The sequence below is a fragment of the Tachypleus tridentatus genome, chromosome 6, assembly GCF_004210375.1.
Source record: "Tachypleus tridentatus isolate NWPU-2018 chromosome 6, ASM421037v1, whole genome shotgun sequence".
Lineage (NCBI taxonomy): Eukaryota > Metazoa > Arthropoda > Merostomata > Xiphosura > Limulidae > Tachypleus > Tachypleus tridentatus.
Genome location: NC_134830.1, coordinates 91,557,066 through 91,581,292, shown reverse-complemented (window position 1 = coordinate 91,581,292; position 24,227 = coordinate 91,557,066). Strand labels below are relative to the sequence as shown.

The 24,227-nt window shown below is 31.6% G+C and overlaps 1 protein-coding gene across 2 annotated transcripts in view; it reads right to left on the bottom strand.

Annotated features, from left to right (window-relative positions):
- The window catches only part of LOC143253034 (protein lin-9 homolog), a 72,209-nt gene that overhangs the window by 17,176 nt on the left and 30,806 nt on the right, over nucleotides 1-24,227 (bottom strand). For both annotated transcript variants that reach the window (XR_013029307.1, XM_076506123.1), the window contains exons 6-10: nucleotides 17,685-17,810; nucleotides 14,826-14,983; nucleotides 12,892-13,025; nucleotides 12,578-12,691; nucleotides 799-900 (exon numbers count right to left, since the gene is read on the bottom strand). Coding sequence is in view for 1 of the 2 variants with exons in the window: in XM_076506123.1 (XP_076362238.1) it covers nucleotides 799-900; nucleotides 12,578-12,691; nucleotides 12,892-13,025; nucleotides 14,826-14,983; nucleotides 17,685-17,810 (634 nt within the window). In the remaining variant the exon portion in view is untranslated. The remainder of the gene's footprint in view (nucleotides 1-798; nucleotides 901-12,577; nucleotides 12,692-12,891; nucleotides 13,026-14,825; nucleotides 14,984-17,684; nucleotides 17,811-24,227) is intronic.

Genomic DNA, 24,227 nt, shown 5'->3' with positions numbered 1-24,227 from the left:
AAAAATCAAATTCAAATGTGTTTTTTTAATATTTACTTTTAAATTGAATCAACTAACATATAATACTAAAATCTGATAACCAAACTTATCGACATAAATTCATAAACTAGTAGTTCGATAAAATTTTAAATGCAAATCAACAAACATGATGACAAATTTTGAAACATTGCCCATCACTATAGGGTTAACAAAAAATTACAAACAGGAGAACAAGGCAAAAAGAATTTTGATAAAGGAATAATAAGTCTAAAACAATATATTTCTACTAGTGAGTAAAGAATACTGACAATGATAGAAAATTAGGTTTAATTCCTTATAATAAATAAATATGAAATTGTACATTAGCATTATTAGAATAAGAGCCAATCATAACTCAATATAAAATTAACAGACCTTGACTATCAGTTACAGTACACTAAAGCCACAAATTTTGTATTTTTTTCATTTAAAAAACATTTGTAGATCCAATAATAAGCTAGCCAATGGGTGCCCGTACAAACTCCACATTCAGAGAGAAAAAATCATCTACTTTATCACACTGAACTCAGTATATTCAAACATAAAAGGTAAAAAATCTGCTTGTTCAGCAATTTAATTTGCCAATTATATAAGAATACCATAAGCATTTGTGACTATTATCAACAGCCTGCATTAAATAAAAATAAAAGACATCATAAAACCAACAAGTACATTAAAATAAAGAAATATGACATGATAAAAATTTAAAAGGTTGCAAACACATTTCATAATACTTGCATTAAGTATTTTATGCATGCACATGTATTAAATTTCACATACCATTAGCAACAAAAATTTCACAGGGAAGCCTCCAACTGTATCTCCTTCTTTTATTGAAAGCCCTGGTTTAATGGGAGAACCAGCTAACAAAGGGTCATTGTCCTGCCAAAATAAAATCATCCTTTGATGAATGATATATGGATGTTGAGTAAAACTGCACACCACAATAAACTACTACTACAATACTGTATGCTACTTATGGGTCTAACAATAAATGAATAATCAGAGTACTGTTTTAATATTTCAGGATGTTATAAAAAGATTTTAAATAATGCTGAATAGTACATAAAAACTCAAAATTACAAGACACTCTTTACTATAAAGAATTGACAATTTTTATAGTATTTAATGACTGAAAAATAATACACAAATACAAACTGTAAATATAATGAATCAACAGAAACAATAATCATTTAAGTAATATAAAATTATGTCAAAATCTATCTCTTGGTTACAAAAATTAATTTAAGATCATACTTAAACACTCAAAACAAAATAAGCTTTTAAGATGAAATAGCATGATCTTATAGGTAATGAAACAGGTAAGTTATTAATCGTACATGAAAAAACAAAACAAAAAATACTTTAATACTTTTTTACTTCTACAACAGAGATTTTTTCAGATATTTTCAAAAACATAAATTTAAGAGGTCATTTTTGGTTTTCCATATCTTTCTGCTACTGTTGCAGTTTTCTCTGTTCCCTCCTGCAAATGCTCAATGTCTTTCTCCAGCATTCTCTTCTTCTCATTCAGTTTCATGATTTCTTGTTCATATGACCCTTTCCTTACTTGTTTTTTTTCATTCTTCTTGGGTGAATAACTAACTTATCCAAATTTTTTTTTGCATAGTAGATATGCACATTTATTTGAGATAATCTCTAATAGAAACTATTCACCCAGGTATTGTGACTGGAACATGTGAAAGTACCAGCATCAATTTGATAATGGACTACAGTTTTAGATACTGTTCTTTCTTCTAGCTGTTCAACAAAACATGTATCAAGTAATAATGTTACACTTAGATGACTGTCATACTTATGAAAGTAGCTATACTGGCTGGAAACTTCATCTGGCAAAAAGTGCTTGAATTGCCTTTGTACATCATCACATTTTTCATTCAAGAAAGCTCTTTAATCCAACAAAGTATGAGAATATTTGTTTTAGTTTCTTCTCACAATCTTCTAGATTCTTTGCAACTTTAGATGGATTGAGGCAAGAAGCATGCCACAAAAAAAAAACTGACTTTAACAGGTGGCTTATCCATTAACTTCTCCAACAGATAAACAATGCACTTCCTTCCATTTGAAATTTTAAAATCTCTCTCACTGACTTTCTTGAAAAACAATAGACTTTTAACAAATATGTCTGCTGAAAAGCCAACATCCACTTCAGAAAACTTAGTAAATCCTGAACATTTAATTCATACTTTGCAAATTTCAATATGCTAGAAAATGGTTTGATAATTTCAGGTTTGAGAATTTTGTTCATCACATTTATTGTCATGTGTTCTATGTCATTTCAAATGAATAGCATCAGAATCATCTGTTTGGTACTTTTTGAAATAACCAGACACATGGTTTGCCATAAAGTTGAAAAATTGCAACTTTACAGGAAGGAACAATTTGTCACATCCTTCTTTGTGTGAGGCAAATGTTTTGTACTTTAGAATGATGAAAGTTGTGTCACTTTCATGTTTTTATCACAAAAAAGATAAATTAATGCAGTACATTCAAGGCTCATTACTACAGGAATATTCTCTACCCATTGACTGGCATGAAACATTAGTGGAAACACGGATGTGTCTCTTATGGACAAAATTGTCACGTTAAGGTGCATCTTGACAAAGTCTGTAGAAAACCTGTAATGTTCTTTCTAGGTTCTAACTGGTGAAACTAAATGCAACTCAGAAGATGTTGTGTAATCTACATGATACAATGTCCACAAGCCCTATATCTGTAGCTTCAGACAAGGCAGATGAGCATGTCCATTTGCTTAAGCTGCAGCTACTTGTTTAAAGTCACCAAACACTAGGACAAAACTATAGTTTTTACACATTGTATCAAAAAGAAAGGGATTGAAATAAGCAAGACCATTATTAAACATGTATCATGTTTTTCTTTCCATACAATCATAAGAGCAAGTAACTGTATTATTACAAAACATTAATTGCAAAGGTAGAATTATTCTCTAAATTTTTGTAGGAGTAGTTGGAGGTGATGCTTTTTGGTGTCCACAATATTTTGGCTTGTCACATCTTGTTCATTGTTTCTGATACAATGTTTTTTGCTTGGAAAGTAGACTGTTGTTTCTTGAGCAGAAAAGAAAGAGAACTTTGTTAATATATTTTAATAATTAAAATATGCATATAGGTGTAAGTGTGTGTGCTAATCCAAGAATAGCATTTTATATTCCTATTGTAGAGAATACTGAGTGGATATAAAACATAAGATCCAGCCTTTTAAAAAACCATACTCTATGGTCAGATATTAGTATGTTACAACATTAATACACTTGAACCTTTCTATTCAGTGGAAAAATAACATCAAAAAACAGTTAACTAGTTTTTCACACAGATAAGAGAAATACTATTAATCATTAGCAAAAGGTGAAGTTTTTATCTGTTTTTAAAATTTGTGCTCTCATTTATTGTAACTTAACTGCAAAATAACCCATTATTTATATAGGATTTAACTGTAACTAAAAGAATGCAATTCCTTTGTTATAATCCAAGGCAGATGAATGATAATAAAATACTATTTTCTTAATATCACCAAAACAGTTTCTCAAACTTAAACATTCAGGTATAATATCATGTATTAACTTTTTTTTTTATTTAGATTATTTTTAAATTTAGCAAAATAATACACTTAAAAAAGAAAGAGGTACTGCTCCTTTTATTTTATATGTAAAATTTTTCATTTTATTGTAAACTGATAATTTCACTACACATAATGGTAGGGTTAGAGAAAATAAAACAAAGTTATTGAAAAAAGATGATATCAATTTAGCAGGTTCTAGAGGTTATGCAAATAAAATATTACACCCAAAAGATGAAAAGATGTATTTTACTCTTCACATGAAAAATTGTCTTGCACTCAGATAAAGGCTTCAGAAATCTGCACACAAATCTTTATTAGATGAAATACTTTAATAAAATTTCAAGTTTTGTGTACAACAGTTGTTATATTTACTAATGTTTCTAAATATTACCAAAATACATGTAGTAAACTCAGGATTATAGTAAACATTACTATATATACATAGTTTAACAGATACAGGGTTAGTCCAATGGATTAACACTAAGGACATAAAGTTAACTAATTCAGGTAATGTACTGGCTGTTCCAAAAGTTATAATTTTCCTATACTGAAAATATATTTTCAATAGGTACAGCCCTATACATACAAACATATTTTTAAGCATACCACTAGCCTTTTTTAGTCCTTTCCATTGGAACCAACTAATTCCAATGCATCTCTCATGCAAATCATCATGTGTCAACCCTCAATCAATAAAAGTGTGACATACTCATTATGCATGTGATCCCTTCTATTCAATTCTATGTAACTATCACTTCAAGTTTTCTTTATTTTGTTTGTATTTCATTGACCCATTTTGGAAGATGCTTCCACACTCCATCATCCCAGCAGTTTGGATTTGGAAAATGGTGAAGATTCCCAAACTCAGCTAGAAATAAGAAAGGAGTAAATAATGGTGAAGAGTCTGGAGGAACGATAACACCTGAGACAGTGCATATGCATCATCACAAAATCCTATTTTTTTAAAAAGCAGATCATACTGATTTATTCAATACAAAAGGATAAAGGAGGAAAATCAGCAAGAAAGGAGGAATTAACACCCTTAGCTACTGAAGTTTCAGGAGGAAAAATGATCTGAATAAAGAAGAATATATGTAAGATGATAAAGAGTACATGAAACATTAATGGCAAATAAATTAGACCTTCAATATCAACAGGCTAAAGAAGAAGGAAATAAGTCGTAAGGGAAAGGTTAAACAAGGAGCATGTCAAAAATAATACAAATGGAGGCAATGAAGGATAACATTAACATCCCAGTACAAAAGGGCAGCCTGTCACAGTGGATGACAAATCTGGAAGAAATGCATCAACAAGGAAAACGTAGGAGAGTAAATAACTTATGTTATCAGGATGAATGAAAAGTATGAGACAAGGCCACCTGATAACCTGAGATAAAGGAAACAGATTATCTCTGATTAAAAAGCTAAGTTATAAAATCTGCAATAGAAGAGACAGTGGACTGATCAGTGGAAAATGTTGCACTTACACAAATAAACTTCCATGGAGGAAGTGCAAATGGAATGAAACAGAAATGAAGCTACTTGTTGGAACAAGTAAGATCTCTTTGCCAAGGGCTGGATATACACTTGGTGTGAAGATGGAAGACATGAAGCACTGGTGACTTAAGTTAATGAAGAAAAGAGAGAGACAGAAGAAGAGGTAATGGAGGGGTAAGTTGAAACTGGAGAAGCCATGGAAACCACGGTTGAACTGGTTAGTGAGGAGTAATAAAAACTTGACACATAGTGGTATGAATGGTTGATATCACCTAGTGAAGAAGTAGATACGTGTTGGACCAATCCCAGCTTAAAGCACAAACACCCAGAGCAGGAGGATGAGGGACCAAAGCACAAACTAAAAATAACTTATGGTCAAAAGGAGAAGACAACAACATCTACATAAAGACTACACATGCTGAAAGCAAAGCCACTGGAAAATAAGAAGATCAAGAGACCACTTTGTAAGGTAGATTTTGTCTGAACAGAAAAGCCAATTTACGACAAAATTGAGAATATCCAGAACATGACACACAATGACATGAATATCTTGCATGTAGGACCTAAAAAGGAAATCCAGCATAAGAATACAGAGAGACTGAGAACAGTTACTACCCTGGTGACTGAAAAAGGAACCACTGTAGAATTGTGAAATGGATAGTTACCACACAATTTCTAGCCAGACAGAGAAAATGAGCCAAAGCTCAACATACAGCAAGAAGCTCCAGGACATTGATATGATAAGACCTCTTAGCCACAGACCGATACCTCAAAGCTTCCTATTAATTGGCCCATGCATGAAGAAATAAGATGAACAGATTTAATGGCCAGTTAAAACAGATGCTGACTGATGAGAGGATCCAAATGCAGAAGGAAGGAAATGGGTACCCAAAAAAATGAGAGGAAAGAAATTGGAGAACAGGTCCCTCTGATAATACCAAAATAACCCATTTATAGGTGGCAAAAAACTGTCAAAGGAAAACAAATTTCCAAAATCAAACTCTCACCAGACAAGAACCAACTGGATAGTTACTAGTACTCTTAGCATCATGTCCATCAACATCAAATAAAATTACAAGGAATAACCTCTGTAGGAAGAAACAGATAAAAGTTGAGAAGGATGGGAAATAGAAATAAGGGATTTTCATGGTTCTGACTAAAACAGATAAGCTACTACAGAGGAAGATATAGAGTGCCAATGAACAGATTTTACATGTGATTTCAAAGTCTCAGGCACATTGTTAGATAGTTCCAAAACACAGGCAACAAATAAACCTGGGACAAGGTTGCACTGCAACCCAGAAGATCCAACTGCAGCGTAATAATGTGTCTAAAGGAAGAACTGAAGATGACCAATATGCCAATGTGGAGTTAATAAAGCAAAAGTGTCTCTTAGAAAATGCTCAGAATCTTGATGTATTAGCTCAAAAAGGAGGTGGATAGTAAATAATTACCATAGAAGTGAAGTAAGGGTAAGATAAAGTAGTGAAAACTGAGCATGGGTTAAGTGCACAAGAAAATTACAGACAGTCTCCCACATCAAGTGTATAACCTTGTAAAGGAGATGGATAGTACATAAATATTCTAAAAGTGAAGTAAGAGTAAGATGAAAGTACAAAAACTGGGAATGAGTTAAATGCACAGGAAGATTAGGGATCATCCCCTACACTGGTAAAGTCAAAGTGTTGAGAGTTGAAAAACAGAAATCAGTTTGATGGTAAGCCAAAGCAAACTGATCTGAAGCCTGTGGAAGACATGCCAGCACTCTAAACTAATTGTGAAGCAAACTGCTCAGCATGATTCATAACATCTTGCAAGGGTAGGAAAACTTAATATGAAGAGCAGGAACTATCATGTAATAAAGGACAAGATCATAAGAAATTGGAGAAACGGTTTTAAAAAAAATCACATACCAGAAAAATCATGTCTAAAAATGCCATATTATATTTAGCTAATTTTGAAGGTTGGCATAGGAAGACATGGAAAAATCCGATGATGTAAAAAGGCTATCAGAATATTCATGAGCCCAAACAGGTTCAGCTTGTTCATAAAGGAAGTATGGCAAGTTCAGGTGGATGACCCATATAATGATCAACCCGTCAGTGAATAATCACTGATAAATCCAATGATGAGTTACTCCCACCTGCAACCTGTGAAACAGTGCTTGTAAGAGGTATGATACCTGAAGTGGTAACATGAACTTCAGAATTCATTTCAAAAATATAAATGAAACAAAAATGTTTGGAAGACAAATGTGAGAGAAAAAATAAGTAAAATGTGGAATTTACATTTGAGTAAGATGTGCCTCAATATAAGGATAAAAAATTAATGGACTAAATCACACTTTTGAATTGAAACTAGTAAATGTATATATGTGAAACACACAAAAACACCAAAAACATCTGAAACCAAGTACTGTCAAAGGAAAAGTGATAGGCAAAATTGAATAGAGAAAGTCATATGTTTAATACGAGTATGTTGTACTCTTATTGGTGGAGAGTTGTCACATGATAATTTGCATGACACACACATTGGAATTAATCAGTTCCAATGGATGAGGGGACTTGTGGCATGTGTAAAAAAAAATTATAAGACTTGGTTTGAAGTTTTTGGCACAAAGAAACTGGATTATCTGCACCAAACAACTAGTAAAAATGTAAAAGGAAAATTCTATAAAATGTGAAACTAAATTGAGTTTAAAAAGTAAAAAATGGACAAATGTCAAATAAGAGACTCAAACGTAATTAAAAACATCAATGGCTTGTAAAAATTAAAAACATAATTAAGTTGGACAGTATCACCATTGCCAGTTACACCATTCAAGGACAAGGGTAAACCCATAGAAAAGACCCATAGAAAATGGTGCTGTTGCTCACAGTCATAACAGCAGCATAACAGTAAAATGCGAGCTATTATCACTTGAGTATCACAACAGTCACACATTGGTGGAAAAGACTCCAATAAAAGAAAATGATGAGTTAAAAACTGTGACTAATATGTAGCCTAGTCAGGACAACTTCCTCCTTCTGATCTTTACAGAAATAATACAGTCAAAAAGCAACAGAAGATTTAATCTGGAAATGTTCTTGCTCACTTCTAATCAACTGCACTTCTACTCAGGTGCAGAGTCGAGTCTTGAATACAGGAAAATAATCCATATACAAGACAGACAAGTCTTTGATGGTACCAGAGCAAGAAGACTTTAGCTGCAGTGCCAGTGAGCTCGTTCCTGCAAATGCTGACGTGCCCAGTTATCCAGAAGAACTGAATGTTAATGAAAGATAAAAAAACAGGCCAAATGTCATTGAATATCAACAACAACAACAGGGTGAGAAATAATGTACAGTGATTCTAGAGCCATAAGAGAACGAAGAGAGTCAGTTTGAATAGTACAGTCGGTGTACTGCATAGCTTCTATGTGATCTATGGAAAGAGAAATGGCATGCAATACAGCAGTAAACACAGAAACTGTGAGGGGATCCTGTGAGCAACAACAAACCATGGCAAAGCTCACAGAGTCACATGATTTTGAACCAACTATATAAATGGGAATTGAAGAATGGCTCAAAAGATGTGGAATAAAGAGAAGATGCTACTTCCAATCAAGAACATTCACCTTCCTTAAATGACTCAAAGAAAGGTCACAGGTGAGGATAGCAATTAGCTATTGTAAGATTGGTTGATCATTGGAGACAGCAACATCATCCAGTGACAAATTCAATTCAGCCAGTTGCAACTGAATATAAAGTCCAAAAGGAAGAATGGCAGACTACTTCAGAAGAGCATAGTCCACTAAAAAAGGAAGACACAACCCCAAGAATGATGATGTGGTAAGGATCAAAGTTTGGTAGCATACTGCAAAGAAAGTTTCAAATGGCTGAGGTTGAGATGAGGCTTGTGGGACTCAGTTTACAGCCTCTGGACTGGAGAACTGTGGAAAGCCTCCATGCAGAGCAGAAGCCACAAATGGTGAATGGGGTCCAGCATCCTCAAGACTAAGGTCATGGCAGAACCATGGACCAGAGATCCATTGTCCAGTTTGGATCAAATAAGGGTACAATAGATCTTGAGCATAGAACATCAATCTGCTCTTCAAGAGGTGAAAGAGAGGACACAGAAGATGTTCAGTGTCCTTGTATACTTGACACATAGCTGCTTAATGAGAGGAATGAAAGTAAGCTTATCATCAAAGATAAGCTCCAGGACTTTTGCTTAAGAATCACAGGAAGAACATCATCATAGAGACAGAGCTCAAGATGGGAACATAGACCCCACTGGTGACAAAAACTCCAGCAAATGTTTTTGTAAAAAGAAAAGGTAAGACTGTTTCCTGTGGTTTACTTTCACAATCAATTGAAAGCAGTCTGAAATTGCCTCTCAAGAAACCTCATATTTGACAACTGACACATAATGTAGAAGTCATCAACACAGAGCCTGCTTGCAACAGTAGGAGAAAGTTATGTAGTGATAGCATTAACCTTGATATTGAAAAGTGTGACACTCAAGAGACACAGCACTGAGGGACTCCATGTTCTTGTACAAAAGAACGAGAAATAGGTTGAACCCACACTAATTTGAAATTACCTGTCTAATAAAAAATTATGAATAAAATGAGAAAATGCCCATTAAACCTACATGAATGTAGGTTGCCCAAAATACTGTACCTCCATCTGGTATAATAAGCTTTCTCAAGATTGAAAAAGACAGAGACATGATGTTCCATCTTGAGTAAGGTTTTCTTGACTGATGTTTCAAGTCTTATCGAGTGGTCCATGGTGCAGCACTGTTGACAGAGCCCACACTGGCTATTAGATTCAGAGAACCAAACATGGACATTAATCATTCTCTCTAAGATTATGCAAAGACAGCTAGTCAAAGCAGTAAGATGATAATTAGAAGAAATCTTGGAACTCTTTCCAGGTTTAAAAAAAGGTAAAATAATAGTCTTATGCTAAGTATTAGGGAAAATGTTCTCTTGCAAGATCTGGTTAAAAACAACCAGAAGAAGGGCAAGAGAGGCAAGGAAAGATATTATGCAGCATCTAATAAGTAGTGGACATCATCAGGTCTGACTTATGTATTGCCAGACTGATGAATTGTGAGCTTTAGTTCCACCAGTGTAAAGGGGTGATTACAGTCATAGAGACAATACCTTACAATGAAGATAACATGCCTTGACAGATGCAGGTGGATGTGAAGATGTAAACATCAAAATGAGAACACTGATACACAACATAATTCCATCTTTTCTCTTATAAGGAGAAACCAACAAGGATATCTGACTCAGAGATTGTTTTCAACATGGGGAGTAATCTCAACAAGTACTGTTACAATTTATCTTGGATGAGCCTGTAATTTAATCTGTTATGAATTACAATTTAAAATAGACTAAACCTGAGTTAAATTGGACTTAGAAGTTAACTGAATGTAGAGATGTATCAAATTTATATTTGCCAATAAACTGATAAACAGTTTTTTTTTTCTTAACACAAATATATTTCAAAATACAAACAACAATACAATATATAAAAGGGCTTATTACAAATAATTATTTATATAAAAAAGTTCAACAAACTTACAAACCATATTGAATCTTCTACCTGGTCAGGAACTGGATATCTTATGGAAGGTTCAAAATGAGCATATATTCTAAGTTTATATGGATACAATTCATTTAACAGGGAGCTAGCTAGCTCTTCATTGATAACTTGCAAGTTTTTACTGCTGAAGCTATATAATGTCTTGATAAACATTCTAATATCTGATGTTAATTCTCTAAAGTTAAATGATTTGTAATGTTCAAACTTTCTAAACTTTCTTGGTCAAATATTTGTAGTTTCCCAATTAATAAGTGTTAATCACAGTTATGGCTACCATGGTTTACAGTATGCCAACTGTAGCAAACCAGCAATATATATTATCTCTCCATGAGTTACATTGATTACTTTTTATAAGCATTAGATGATATTTTAGAAATTTCAGCTAAAACAATACTGGTGATCACTGATACTTACATACATAGTATATTATTGATTCTTAAAATATAAAATATTCTACAACTTTTGTAAAGAGCCAGGAATTGTTTAATACAGATTTAGCAGAATAAATTATGTGCATTTCTAAATTTAATTTACACTAATTTAAATAAATACATAATAGTAAATCCGTCACAGTATATTCCCCAGGGTCTTTGAATTAAGGAGTTTGGTGGGTTTCAGTGTAGATGTTTCCACCAAGATGTCCAGAGAACATACCTTCTTGACTGACTTAGTAGGACCAGCAAGCTTCTCTAAACCCTTCTGAATAAAATGGAAGACATTTGTTCTGAAGGATTTTCTGACTAGGAATGCAAAATCAATATGAGTTGAAGAGTGATGGTCAGAGTCATCAAGGCATGGTTGTTTATCAATGATCTGAGGTTTTACTATTTTTTGGAGGAGTTGGGAGATCCATAATAAAAAGGAATATGTTTCAGTGCCCACTGACCCCACTGCAGAAGTGTCAGGCTTTTGTGAGCACTATACTCAAACACAATGTCAACAACACCAACTGAAAATACCTAAACTGGTACTCAGTTGACTCTAACTCAACAGGACCAATGAAGTTAACCTGAAAGAGCCATCCCAAAGAAGCCCATCTACAGGAATTCAAGACTGTTGCAGTGCCATGGACATCTTTCAACCACCAGAATCCTCTCTTCACCATTTAAGGGTCACCATGCACAGTAAACACATGGGTAGATGGATGTTCATATCCCAGGGGATGTAAAGTGAAAATACAGAATGATCTATGGGAGGCCCCATCACCATGTACACCTTAAGTACAGAAATGAATGAGAAAAACTATTTTTGTGAGAAAAGATAATGTACAAGATCAGAAGCTTAAGATTTATTTTTTGTTTTTTTTATGATATAGCTATAATAAACACAAAACTTCACAAATTATAAAACACTTTAAATAATAATTATGAATAAAAAGTGGAAAAATGTAATTAACTTAGATGTCCACCATAAAAAGTAATAAAATTAAAATAAAACTAATCAAAGTAACACTCTGAAAATACATATAAACTAATTAATAAACTGAAAACACAATTAACAAAAGTAATTATCAAACTTATATTATCAAGGCTTTTTAACTTCATTTTCCTTCATAATTTGAACTCAAAGGACCAGTCTTTCAAAACAAATATTAATAGTAACCTATATCTAAATTACTATATTTTAAATTGCATATCATCACTACTACTAGTTAAAATATGCATTAAATCAATTACAGGTTAAATATATGTGTATGTTTATAAAATTTAAATCTCATATATTGACCTGCATTGTGTTTAATATTTATTCTAGTTTGAAAATCTCAGATAAGTTAGTATCAAAATGTTATTGCATATATGCAATATGCCATCTTCTGCTTTTCCAACATTAAACTATTTTAATGCTAGAAAACATTAATCTTACCAACTGTGGAGAGGAAGGTTCGGGAATGTATCTTGGAGGAGTGTAGAACATATTACGTGGCCTTTGTTTCTGGGCAAAAGCAGTTATTGGCATTGTTTCCTGTGGTTCAGTACTCTGTAAGATATGTATAAAATTCTAATAGATAAAATCTTATGTAAATTTATCTTAATTTTGTATTTCTTAAAGATTTGTACACACTTATTAAAACATTTCTTTGTCATATTACTATTTTGTTTTGTTTTTTTCCTTTAATAAATACCTAAAATTATATAATAGAAATATAAAACTTGTAGAGATAAATGTGAATAACTGACCAGAACTTCATAATCAGGTATGGAATGTGACCCCAATCCTGATCGTTCAAATGTAATTCTGTAAGTGGCATTTGTGGTGTCAACAGCATCAATACTTCCCATGAAAAGACCATCACATGGATTATGGAGTCGAGCTTAAATAAAAAAAAACAGGTAGAGTTAATACATCTCATTGAAAGCATGAATATTTCTAGTTGTTTCTGAATGTTCATTCTAGATTCCTATACAAATTCTTATACTGAAGTTTCTAAATGGACATACACTATGTTTATTTTTGGTCATGTTTAGCTCTCCACAAAAGAATCTTTTTCTACATATCATGAGGGTTTTTCCGAGTGACATTCAAAATTTAATTAAAGTACTTTATTATCAGGGTATATGAATAAAATTTGCATCAGATGCAGCTACCAATCCAAATATAAGTACAATATAAGTTTTAAGTTCTTAATCTTATAAGGAAACATTTTAAAAATCCCTAATTGTATCAAGTATGAGAATTGTGACATTTACTCTTTAAGCATCCTTTCTTCTCTAACTTATTTACCATCCCTCCAAGAAGTACAATACTCAATGTAAATTACTCATTTTGATGTTGTCATCACTCAAGCAAATTATAATTATGTTGTTCAATCTTGTTTGGTTAGACAGCAATATACTAGAAAACTAGACTTCTCTTGTCATGTCCACCTGTCACATCTTCTCTTTTACAAATTGCCATCAGTTCTGACAGTTACTACTGTAATATTTATAACCAACAGAAAACCAAAGTTTTAATCAATATAATAGTGTTTTACATTATGTTGTCTTCTGTAAAGAAAATTGTCTAATTCATTTAGACTCAAATTTTATTCCCATGGGAAACACATTGTTGAGCTTAGCTGGATTTTTAATGGATCTCTTATAGCATAATTAGAAAGTGAGATAATTCATGATAGTTACAGAGCATTGTCTGTTTTTTGCTTATTATTCTGTGTTATTGGTTGCATTATTTAATTAAATAAACTATTTATTGCAGTAATATTATTAGTATAAAACAGAGTGAAGTGTAATTGACAGTCAACAGCAAAATGAAAAAGAACCACATAAGTACTACATTTCTTGTTTTTCCATGAGTATTCTTTACTTATTATGAAAAAACTCAAATGTAAAAATTAGAAACTGATAAGGTTTTGAAGTATTTGGTAAAATAAAGAAAAATAAGAAAAATAAAATATTTCTCAAGATATGCTCACAAACAGTTCTAAGTTACTCATCCATTAGGTAATTAAATAAGGTAAGGTTGACCACACATTTGCCAAGTGATTTACAACTTGAGCAGTGGAATACCAGTTAAACAGGTTCAAAGGGCAATAAAGGAAAACAGATGTATGTTGTTAGGAGTTTAAAGCTATTTAGGATAAACAAATGTAGTTCCATGTTGCAATTTGAAATCATTATACAAAGATTAAAGTTAATAATTGTAACACTGATAGTGCCTGCACAAAAAGTGCAGTATTAAGTATTGTTTTAGTTTTCTTTTGAAATAAAGAAAAAAAATAATATTAAACTTGTAATTATAATGTACTTGACAGAAACAATATTAATACACTGAAAATAAAGTGGTTTAATTAAATTTTAAACATAACTCAGTAACATGCACAAAAAGGTCTTTAAAAATGACAGTGTTATTAGATTAATGCCAAAAAGAAATTTTCGTTTAATGCTACATTTCATGTTTTACTGGTTAAAATAGTGGTATGGGCAGCCCAACTCCCCATTATTTTTTATGCATCATAATACAGCACTCACAAAAAAAATGTAATAACACAGAATCACTGTTCAAAATGTGATTGTAGATGGTAGTAATAAATGAGATATGTGCTTGCCCAGTGATAAGTTAAGGTCACTGAAACACAAAAAATAATTAAACATTAATTTTATATTTTTTTAAATACCAGTGACTTTTGTTCCAATCACCAAAGGAAGAGGAATTTCATCAGGTAGATCACGATAATTTGTGAGGTCTGCCACTTTTCTTTGTTGCAGCTGACGTATCTTGTTTCTTCTGGAGTAAAGAGCTTCCCTTTCTTCTATGAAAAATGCTGATGAACATCTGGGTCATAAAATATACAAATAAAGTATAACAGAACAAATAGATACAAAAAATTACCTTCTCCAATGTTAAATAAAATAAAATAATAAATAAGATCCAACTGCATTTCAACTTAAGTATTATAAATATAATATTAGAATGCTCGTTAATGGAAGGATATACATTCTTTGGCACTTAATAACAATAGGTTGCTACCAATAAGCTATCATAAAGAAAAAACTGAGACTGTTTTAAATGGAATAAATTACAGTGTTCAAATCTTTCTATGAATTTCCTTTAGCTAAAACATGTCCAACCAAATTTTTTAAGACAATCTTTAGAGAATATAATTCAGTTAAGTTCCAAATAGTATTGGGAAAAATAAAGTAATTAAAAAAAAAGAAGCAAAAACATTATGTTCCTTTTAATCCTTTTCAAAGTCTAAAACTTACTGTAACTTTACAGAATTCTAAAACTTACTGTAGCTTTACACAAGTTTAAAACTTACTGTAGCTTTACACAAGTTTAAAACTTACTGTAACTTTACAGAATTCTAAAACTTACTGTAACTTTACAGAATTCTAAAACTTACTGTAGCTTTACACAAGTTTAAAACTTACTGTAACTTTACAGAATTCTAAAACTTACTGTAGCTTTACAGAATTCTAAAACTTACTATAGCTTTACACTGAGAAACCAGAATGTATTTTTAATCTTCCCATTGACTATTTCTAAATGTTTATCATTTGGTAAATTACACTATCTGTTACATAAACTTAAGCTAGCATAAAATTACTCACTATGCTAAGATTAAAATTAACATGAAGATTTTTTAAATATTAAGTTGTAAAAGATACAAATAAATAAGAAAACTATTGGTTTTTCATTTAAAAAACTGCAGCACCACAATTTGTAACAAAATGTAACAGATATTGTCTTATGAGACATTACAGTAACATTGAAAACAATTTTCAACAAATCTTTCTCTACAAGTCATATACCTTGATGTAATTTAGGTGCTGAAAATACCACAGCTAAGGTATCTCTCTCATCAAGTATGCCAGGCATGTAACACACAAAACTTGATCAAAATGTTATTTATATCAGTTATTAATAAAATATCACTCACTATGGTGTATAACAGCTTATACTGGAGAAGCATGATTTAAACATAATGACTAAAACAGACCCCTCAAATGTTTTAAATGTAGACCCAATGTTATCTATAAATATATGTTTCATGTGAAGGTGCATCACAGTAACAAAAATAATGTTTAGTGATGTTTTCTTTAATACAAATATGAGTTCCTAATAATAATATACCATCTTGAGCACAAAATATAGATTTTTATAAAACATAATTAAATTTAATTTTTGTTTGGCATCAGCTTCATCTATTTTGCTATTGACCTCCTCAATTAGTTGCAACATTAAGGTAGTCATATATTACCAAATATATACAGCAATGTCAGGTTTGAAAAGTAATGCTATGAATGAGGAGTGATTTGGTCTCATTCCACTAATTTGAGCAATCAAACAGGAACTATTATATCTTGCAATATATTATACATTGTAGTGTATTTCTGAAAAGTGGGACATATGTCTAAAACAATGTTAAGCAACACAATATTTACATGTATCGTTGGGGGATGCAGTTCTAAAAAATTTCAGTCCACTCTTGAATAACTATTTTAAAGTGTGTAACATGGCTTTTTTAACTAGTGTATTGGATAAAACATGCATTTAAGGATATTAAAGAACTAAACAGTTTAGTGCTTAAGTTAATTGTTTTTTGGGATTCTTGGCAAGACACACTTTACCAGGTCACAACTTTGGAGCCATGCTGAAAGGATGGAAACAAGGCTTTTCTGCAGCAGAAAGAAAAAAAAAACCTGCTCAGACACTGGTGGACAAATATGTTTACATCCTCCATCATACTGGCCAGTGAAGGACAAATCACACTTTGCACAGTAAAATGGCCAGACAACACTGGCACACTCTAGTAATGGAACACAGCAGTATTACTTCACACACATATTAGTACTATAGTACTAAACAGTAATTGGTGAACCTCATGTCTAGTAAAGCAGTTCGACAATGCTTTAGCACTAGTAATGAAACAAGGTAACACTTTCAAAAATACTGGTAGTAGTTGGTAAACACTACAACTGGGAAAGTAGTTAATGACATTAGAAAGTTCTAGTAATTAAAAAAGGGAATTTTCTTTGGGTAATAATTGGTGAATGGTTCAATAATGAAATGACACAGAGTGAAGCAACATGTAATGGGAACCCAAGGTAATTAATCTTCCCTAAATGACAAATATAAGTCATTTTTCTTAGACAGCTTTATATTTTGCATGCTCAGATATTCTGATAAACTACAGTGTTGAGTAAAAAACTCATCAGAAGTGGCATACACAGATGAAATGGTTTTATCTTATTAGAATCCAACATAAAGATGACAGAAATATTGAACATATAATATCAGTCTTAGTGTGATATAATGTTATACAAAATATTGATCTAGAAACCAAGTTTCTTCTGCATACTATCATCAACCAAAACAATTTAGAAATACTTTAATGGTGATAAATCTTGAAAATGGTTAAACTGCAACAGTGAACACAGAAAAAAAAACTACCTAATTTTTCATTTTCTTGTTCTTAAATTTTATTGATTAAACTTGTGGCCTTCATTATAAAGTACCATTATGTATATACCTTCGAGGCTTTCCCATTATCCTTCGGATCTTGACCCACTCTACCCGTCTTAGTTTTCTAGTCTTTAACTGAGGAAAAGATTCCGTAAGACACACTGAAAATTCATTGTCTCCAAAGAAAAGTGGCCTGAAAGTATAGAAAACATAATAAACTATACTACTATGTTGGTTCAGAAGCAAAAGAATGTGTATTTTGAGAACATTTCAAAATCACACATCATGATCATGATTTTCAAAGTATTAAATAAGCAACTTGATAATACTGATAAAGATTCTAGTGTTAAAGAAAAATTAGAAACTTATCTCAAAAAATAATTCTGAATCTAACACATTTTCACTAGAGATTTATAACATATTACTTACTAACTGATCTTATGTATTTAATATTTATTAACTCTTTCAGCATGGGCTTGGTCAATTTGACCAACCACATGGCCTCTTTGTACTCTTTAAATTTTTTACAGATTTCATACTTCTAACTTTCAATACAATATGTATATTTTCACAAAATTTGGCAATCTTCCAATAAATTTTATACAACTTTCACATACAAATTCTCATATTTTTAGTAAAGTATTTCTAATTAGCTAAAATAAATATCTGCCCACAAATATATTATTTGTTTTGAATAGTCCATGTAAGATTAAAAATGCATTTTCTCATCTCAGAAATTTTAAACTTCCTTTATGTAATCCATAAAACCTCCTAATGGTTCACACAGTTTTTTCAGTAAAATTTATACTTTATCTGTTAATTTCTCTACCCTAACTTAAAACAAGATCAATCAATTTGACCAGCCTCAAAAACACCAAAAAAAATCAAAATATATATAAATTACCCCCTTTCTTCTTTCTAGAATGAAACAACATTCATTTATCCTAAACAGCTTCAGGCTCATAAGAGTATACACCTACTTATAATTAAATGTTATTGTCTTATTGCCATTTTGGTTCCCTTTTGTACCATGTCTTACAAGTGCCATTACAAGTTTTAAATCACTCAAGGAATCTGCAGCTCTCACGCTTGCCTTGTGAAGCATTTTATTAATATTTCACTTAATCAAGTCTTAAATAACCTTGAAAGACCCCTGTTTTTAAATTTTAATTACTTTTATATGATTAAATAAAGAATAAACATGAAAGAAGAAATAAATTACTTACCCAATCTTCCTTTTGAATATTAATGCACTTAATATTTTTAATTAAATAATTCACCAAAGAAAACAGGCTAATAATATAAGTAGATAATTTCCTCTAACTTTCACAATTTTGCTGTTTTTCTTCCAAGCTTGTCATCAAGTTTCTCACTATAAAGTTGCTTGTACCCCAAGTGAAGTTGATTATTTGTTCAAAACAAAAATTATAGAATATGTCATTTCACAAATGAAAATTTGACTTTCTATTGGTTGTTTGTAATGTATAATTAAATATAAAAGAGAACTATAAACAGATCCTGAAAGAAAGGATGTGGCAGGAAATGTCTCACTTTCTATTCATAGCTCTGTAACTAAACAATTTTAAAGTCTATAAAAACTATGGTTTGTCTAATCAATGACAATTCTACAGTGAATAATTTACATTTGCTTTCTTAGTATTAAAAAGGGGTGATGGAAAAATATGAGATAAGGTGGCTAGATAAAATATGTCCCATGTGCCATGTTAGGGGAAATTCATGATTTCTAAAAATATTTCCTTGCAGAAGTCAGAACTTAAAACTTATAAACTCCTAGAACAGTTGTTCCCAACCTTTTTTATGCCCTGCACCCATAAAAAATTTTAATATGTTCTCGCACCCCTCACAGTAATCATTTATTTAAGAATAAAGGTGAAGGTGGCCAAAACAAATTTTTATAATTAGTTTTTAATGATATATAAACAAAAACAAAACATTTGGAAAAGAAAAATATTACAACAAACTAAAAGTTGCATAAACTCTACATGGCCTACAAAAAAAATAAATTTTCATCCATGCATGAAATGAAATTTCTTTGAATTTGAAGTTGTACATTAAGATTTCAGTCTGTGCAGGTGATGGTAGAAATGATAGTTTATCGTAACAAGGTAAAAAGCTACGTTTGTAACAAGAAATATAAGAAATAAAAATCAAATGTAATTTTTGAATATATGGGACAGTAACCTTAACATAAACAAAAAAAACCTGTAATGTTATCTCGCGCCCCCTGGAACGCTATCTCGCACTCCTGGTTGGAAACCACTGTAGTAGAATATGTACCATTAGCTGATATTTTATGCTATACTAATTGGCATAATATAAACAAAAAGTACAATAATAAAACTTTGAATGTAAAACAAACTTTCTGTCATGCATAGTAAAGGATTTGAAAGAGTTAAATACAACACTTGAGTATAACCATAGATTTAACTTGGCAATCATATAAATAATACAACCAAATAAAAGTTCATTCTCAAAAATAATTTATAAATATAAAACTTACCTACTATCACAAATATTATATGATGGAGAAGTGCTGAAAATGGTTAGTGATAAAAAAAAGTCTTTATGTATATGTAAAGTTTCAAAAATATGAAACAGATAACTTGCACAAGAAATAATGGAAACTTCTTTCGCATGCCTTAACCTTATCACTATGGGCCATAGTCAAAGGTCATGTCATACAGCATTTGTTGACTCACATTTAACATTTTATTGAACCATTATTTATGAATGTATGTCAATAAATTTGGTATCAAATTGTAGATTATAATTCAAAGTTTAGTTTACTCCACTAGATAATATTTTAAATTTAAAATATTAAAAAGAAATCTTGAATATTGATTTTTTATGTCATAATTAAATGCAGCATTAGATGTTTCTGAAGTTCAACTACAAAGTCTATAGTTTCTTATGAAATAGGAACTCAAATTACTGATACAGACAAGCTAGAATTTAAAATCAGAACCTCATACTTCTGTTTGCTGAGACATCACTAAATGTACTAAGTCAAACACAGTGGCCTTACCCATCTCTTTCAATTTTTAAAAAATTGAAGTACACCTAATTCTGTCTACAACATGCAAATAACCAATCAAAAACTCAGAACATCCCTCTAGTGGTTTTCTCAGCCATTTTTAAGTATTATGATATCAACCTGTTCTTTCAATACAAGACCTGAAGTTGGTAAGTTGAGTCTTAAACTTACTTGAAATTTCATACCTGTTTTAGACCCAAATACAGCTTAGTTACTAAGCTTGATAAATTATAGTGGGATTCTATGATAATGATATAATAATTTATGATCTTTTTGATTATTTCAAATGTATATATGACACTTACAAAATTATTTAATTTCAATTCCTCCACATGTAAAATTACATAAGGTTTAACAACTTATGGCAAGCAGCAAAGAAGTATGAAGTTCAAAAATAGAATTGTTTCCTATGCTTATTTATTCACTGTTCCAAATTTTAAGAAAAATAAGTTTAGATAGTTGTTTGTAAATAGTAATAATGTATATATACATCTATAATGTATTATAACTGATATATGAGTGTATGTTACAAAATACTAAACCACTAAAACACAGCCAAAACAGGTCACTCTGTAAAGCCAAAAGGCCAATTTTAGATTCTTAGAAATGGTAATGTGAGTGCATATATGTTGCATTATTAGGAAGAGTGAGAGAAGATAAACACCAATAGGAAATATACTTTCAATGTAGGAAAATTATAAATTTCAATGTGGTACATTACTCCCACCCACATAAATAGGTAGCATCCCACATTGAAGAGGTAGAAGAACCAGTGCAAATGAAAGAAAAAAGCATCAATCAAAAGTCTCTAAAGGAAAATACATAAAATGAGATAGATTACAACTAGGCATAACCTTTGGCTACTGTAGAAGGATGTTGCACACATGGGTGGAAAACAGAGGAGCATGTCTGATTGGGAGAGAAGTAGGGTTTGAAAGGAATCCAAAGCAGGCAACATTTATGAAAATCAATCCCAGAAATGATAAAAATAGGTAAACTTAAAAGGATGTACCCAAAGGGTTAGAATGGCTATTGCACAATGGGCCATACATGGCAAGTCAACTACATTCAAAACCCATGCAAATGGGAGCCAAAAACAATGCTGGGGTAAGATGAGAATCATACTGGTAATGTTTCCAAAACTCGGCCTCAGGTATCAACATCTACGTCAGGGTAGGAAAGAGGATCATACTATTGGCAAGTCAACTGCAATCCAAAACCCAGCCATTTGGCAGGGGTAGAAGGCAGGATCATAAAATAGAGGAATCTAGTATCCCCTAACTCCAGAATAGAGCATATGTGAATATAATAACTGATATATCAATTCAGATACCCAAAATCCAGTGTCAAAAATAACAATGTAAACCATCTCTCTCCAATATGAAAATTATGAAAACCATCCCAAGTACATTAATATCCTTAGAATAAAATACAGAGGTAGCAGAAGGAAAAGAACAGTGAGAAGCCACAATTACCTCCACTGTGATCCACAACACTGACGGAATACAAAAGAGGGAGAATTACAGACATCTGTAACACATTTGAGGACTTATGTTGATTGGTTCTACTTTAAATTCAAAATTTGGCCACATGAAGGTAGGATTAGGGATCCCAAAGAAAGGGATGAACAATTTTGAAGTATCCCTCCCACTTGTTTCTATGTTTCATATTGGAGGATATTACGCCATCTACATCATCACAATACCATTAGCCTTATCTAATGCATGATGATTTGCATGACACACACATTGGAATTCATCAATTCCAAGGAAGGAGATAGAAAGCTTGTGGTATACATAAAAAATCTGGCATACAGAGAGAAGCACTGAAGAGAATAGTTATTTATGTGAGAGAAGGTAAAATACTGTATCTGAATTACTTATAATAAATACAATAGATTTTTGGGAAAAGGTATAAAAGAAATCTAAATAAAAGAACTTGTACAAGCTAAATGATCAGATAATAAATATTGATTGGATAATGCTTAAATTTAACTTTTGATTGTTCACTGGCAAAAGTTTTGATTAAAACAACCCACTTATCATAAAATACATTATGTAAATATTCTTACCATTAACCCTTCTTGCCCCAGATCTTCTTCAGTGTGTATAACAAAGTTTTGGTGTCTTAAATTCAAATTTTATTAAACTATTTTCTGTTCATGTTATACTAATTTATATAGCATACAATATCAAGTGATAAACCATATTTTAATAGCATACAAGTTTTTCATTCTTAAGTCTGCAAGATAATACTTTAAAAAATCGTAAATGTTTCCTAGTGTGATATATGGGACACATTTTCTCTAGTCATCTTTTCTATTTTATTTACCATCACTCCAAAAAGTACAAATTTAAATGTAAATTACTCACTATAAATTTGTCAACCAATGTTGACACCTAGTCTACAATGTTAAGATAGAAGGCAGAGTATAAGAAGTTGTAAGGTATTTACTCTAGCAAAAAGGTAATGATCATAACCCGCCAGGAAGACTAACAGGTAAGTTCAAGAACCACCGTCAGTCACCTGAAGTTGGTCTTTCCAGTCCTGGTTCCGGGTTATGTGTCATAGCAACCAGTATCAAAATGTAAAAGAATAGAAGTTTTAAAAGATACATAGCAAAATTGTAACAATGAGTAGCCAAATGTCCAGTAAAAAGATAAAGTCAAGTAAATGGAGTAAAATTTGTAAAAGTAAATGAAGGTAAAAACAAAACAGCAATTAAAACAGAAAATGGTGTAAAAACCAATGGTGACATCCAGTCTTCAAAGTTGTAAAATATTTACTCTAGCAAAATGGTAATGATCATAACCCGCCAGGAAGACTAACAGATAAGTTCAAGAACCACTGTCAGTCACCTGAAGTTGGTCTTTCCAGTCCTGGTTCCGGGTTATGTGTCATAGCAACCAGTATCAAAATGTAAAAGAATAGAAGTTTTAAAAGACACTCCGCAAAATCGTAATAATGAGTAGCCAAATGCCCAGTAAAAAGATAAAAGTCAAGTAAATGGAGTAAAATTTGTAAAAGTAATTGAAGATAAAAGCAAAACGGCAATTAAAACCGAAAATGGCGTAAAAACCAATGTTGACATCCAGTCAACAAAGTTGTAAAGGACTACCTGTAGCAGAATGGTAATGATCATAACCCACCAGGAAGACTAACAGGTAAGTATAAAAACCACCGTCAGTCACCTGAAGTTGGTCTTTCCAGTCCTGGTTCCGGGTTATCACTTAATATGGCCAGTACTAAAAAGTAAAGTAGTAAAAGTGTGAAATTATATGCAGCAAAAGTATAATAACAACTCGCCAGGACGACTAACGAGTAGTTCAAACGGATAGTTCAAACAGTAGCATTAGTCACCTGAAGTTGGCCTTTCCAGTACTGGTGTCGAGTTATTTAATGTTCTGGCCATTGTCCAATGTCAAATTGAATGAGAGAGATTAAAACTGTAAAAAAGGAACCACAATTAAAAAGGTGTAATGAATAAATATGCAACACTTAAATGAGATTAAAAAGATTAATGGCCATTAAAAAATTAAAAACATTATCCAGGTG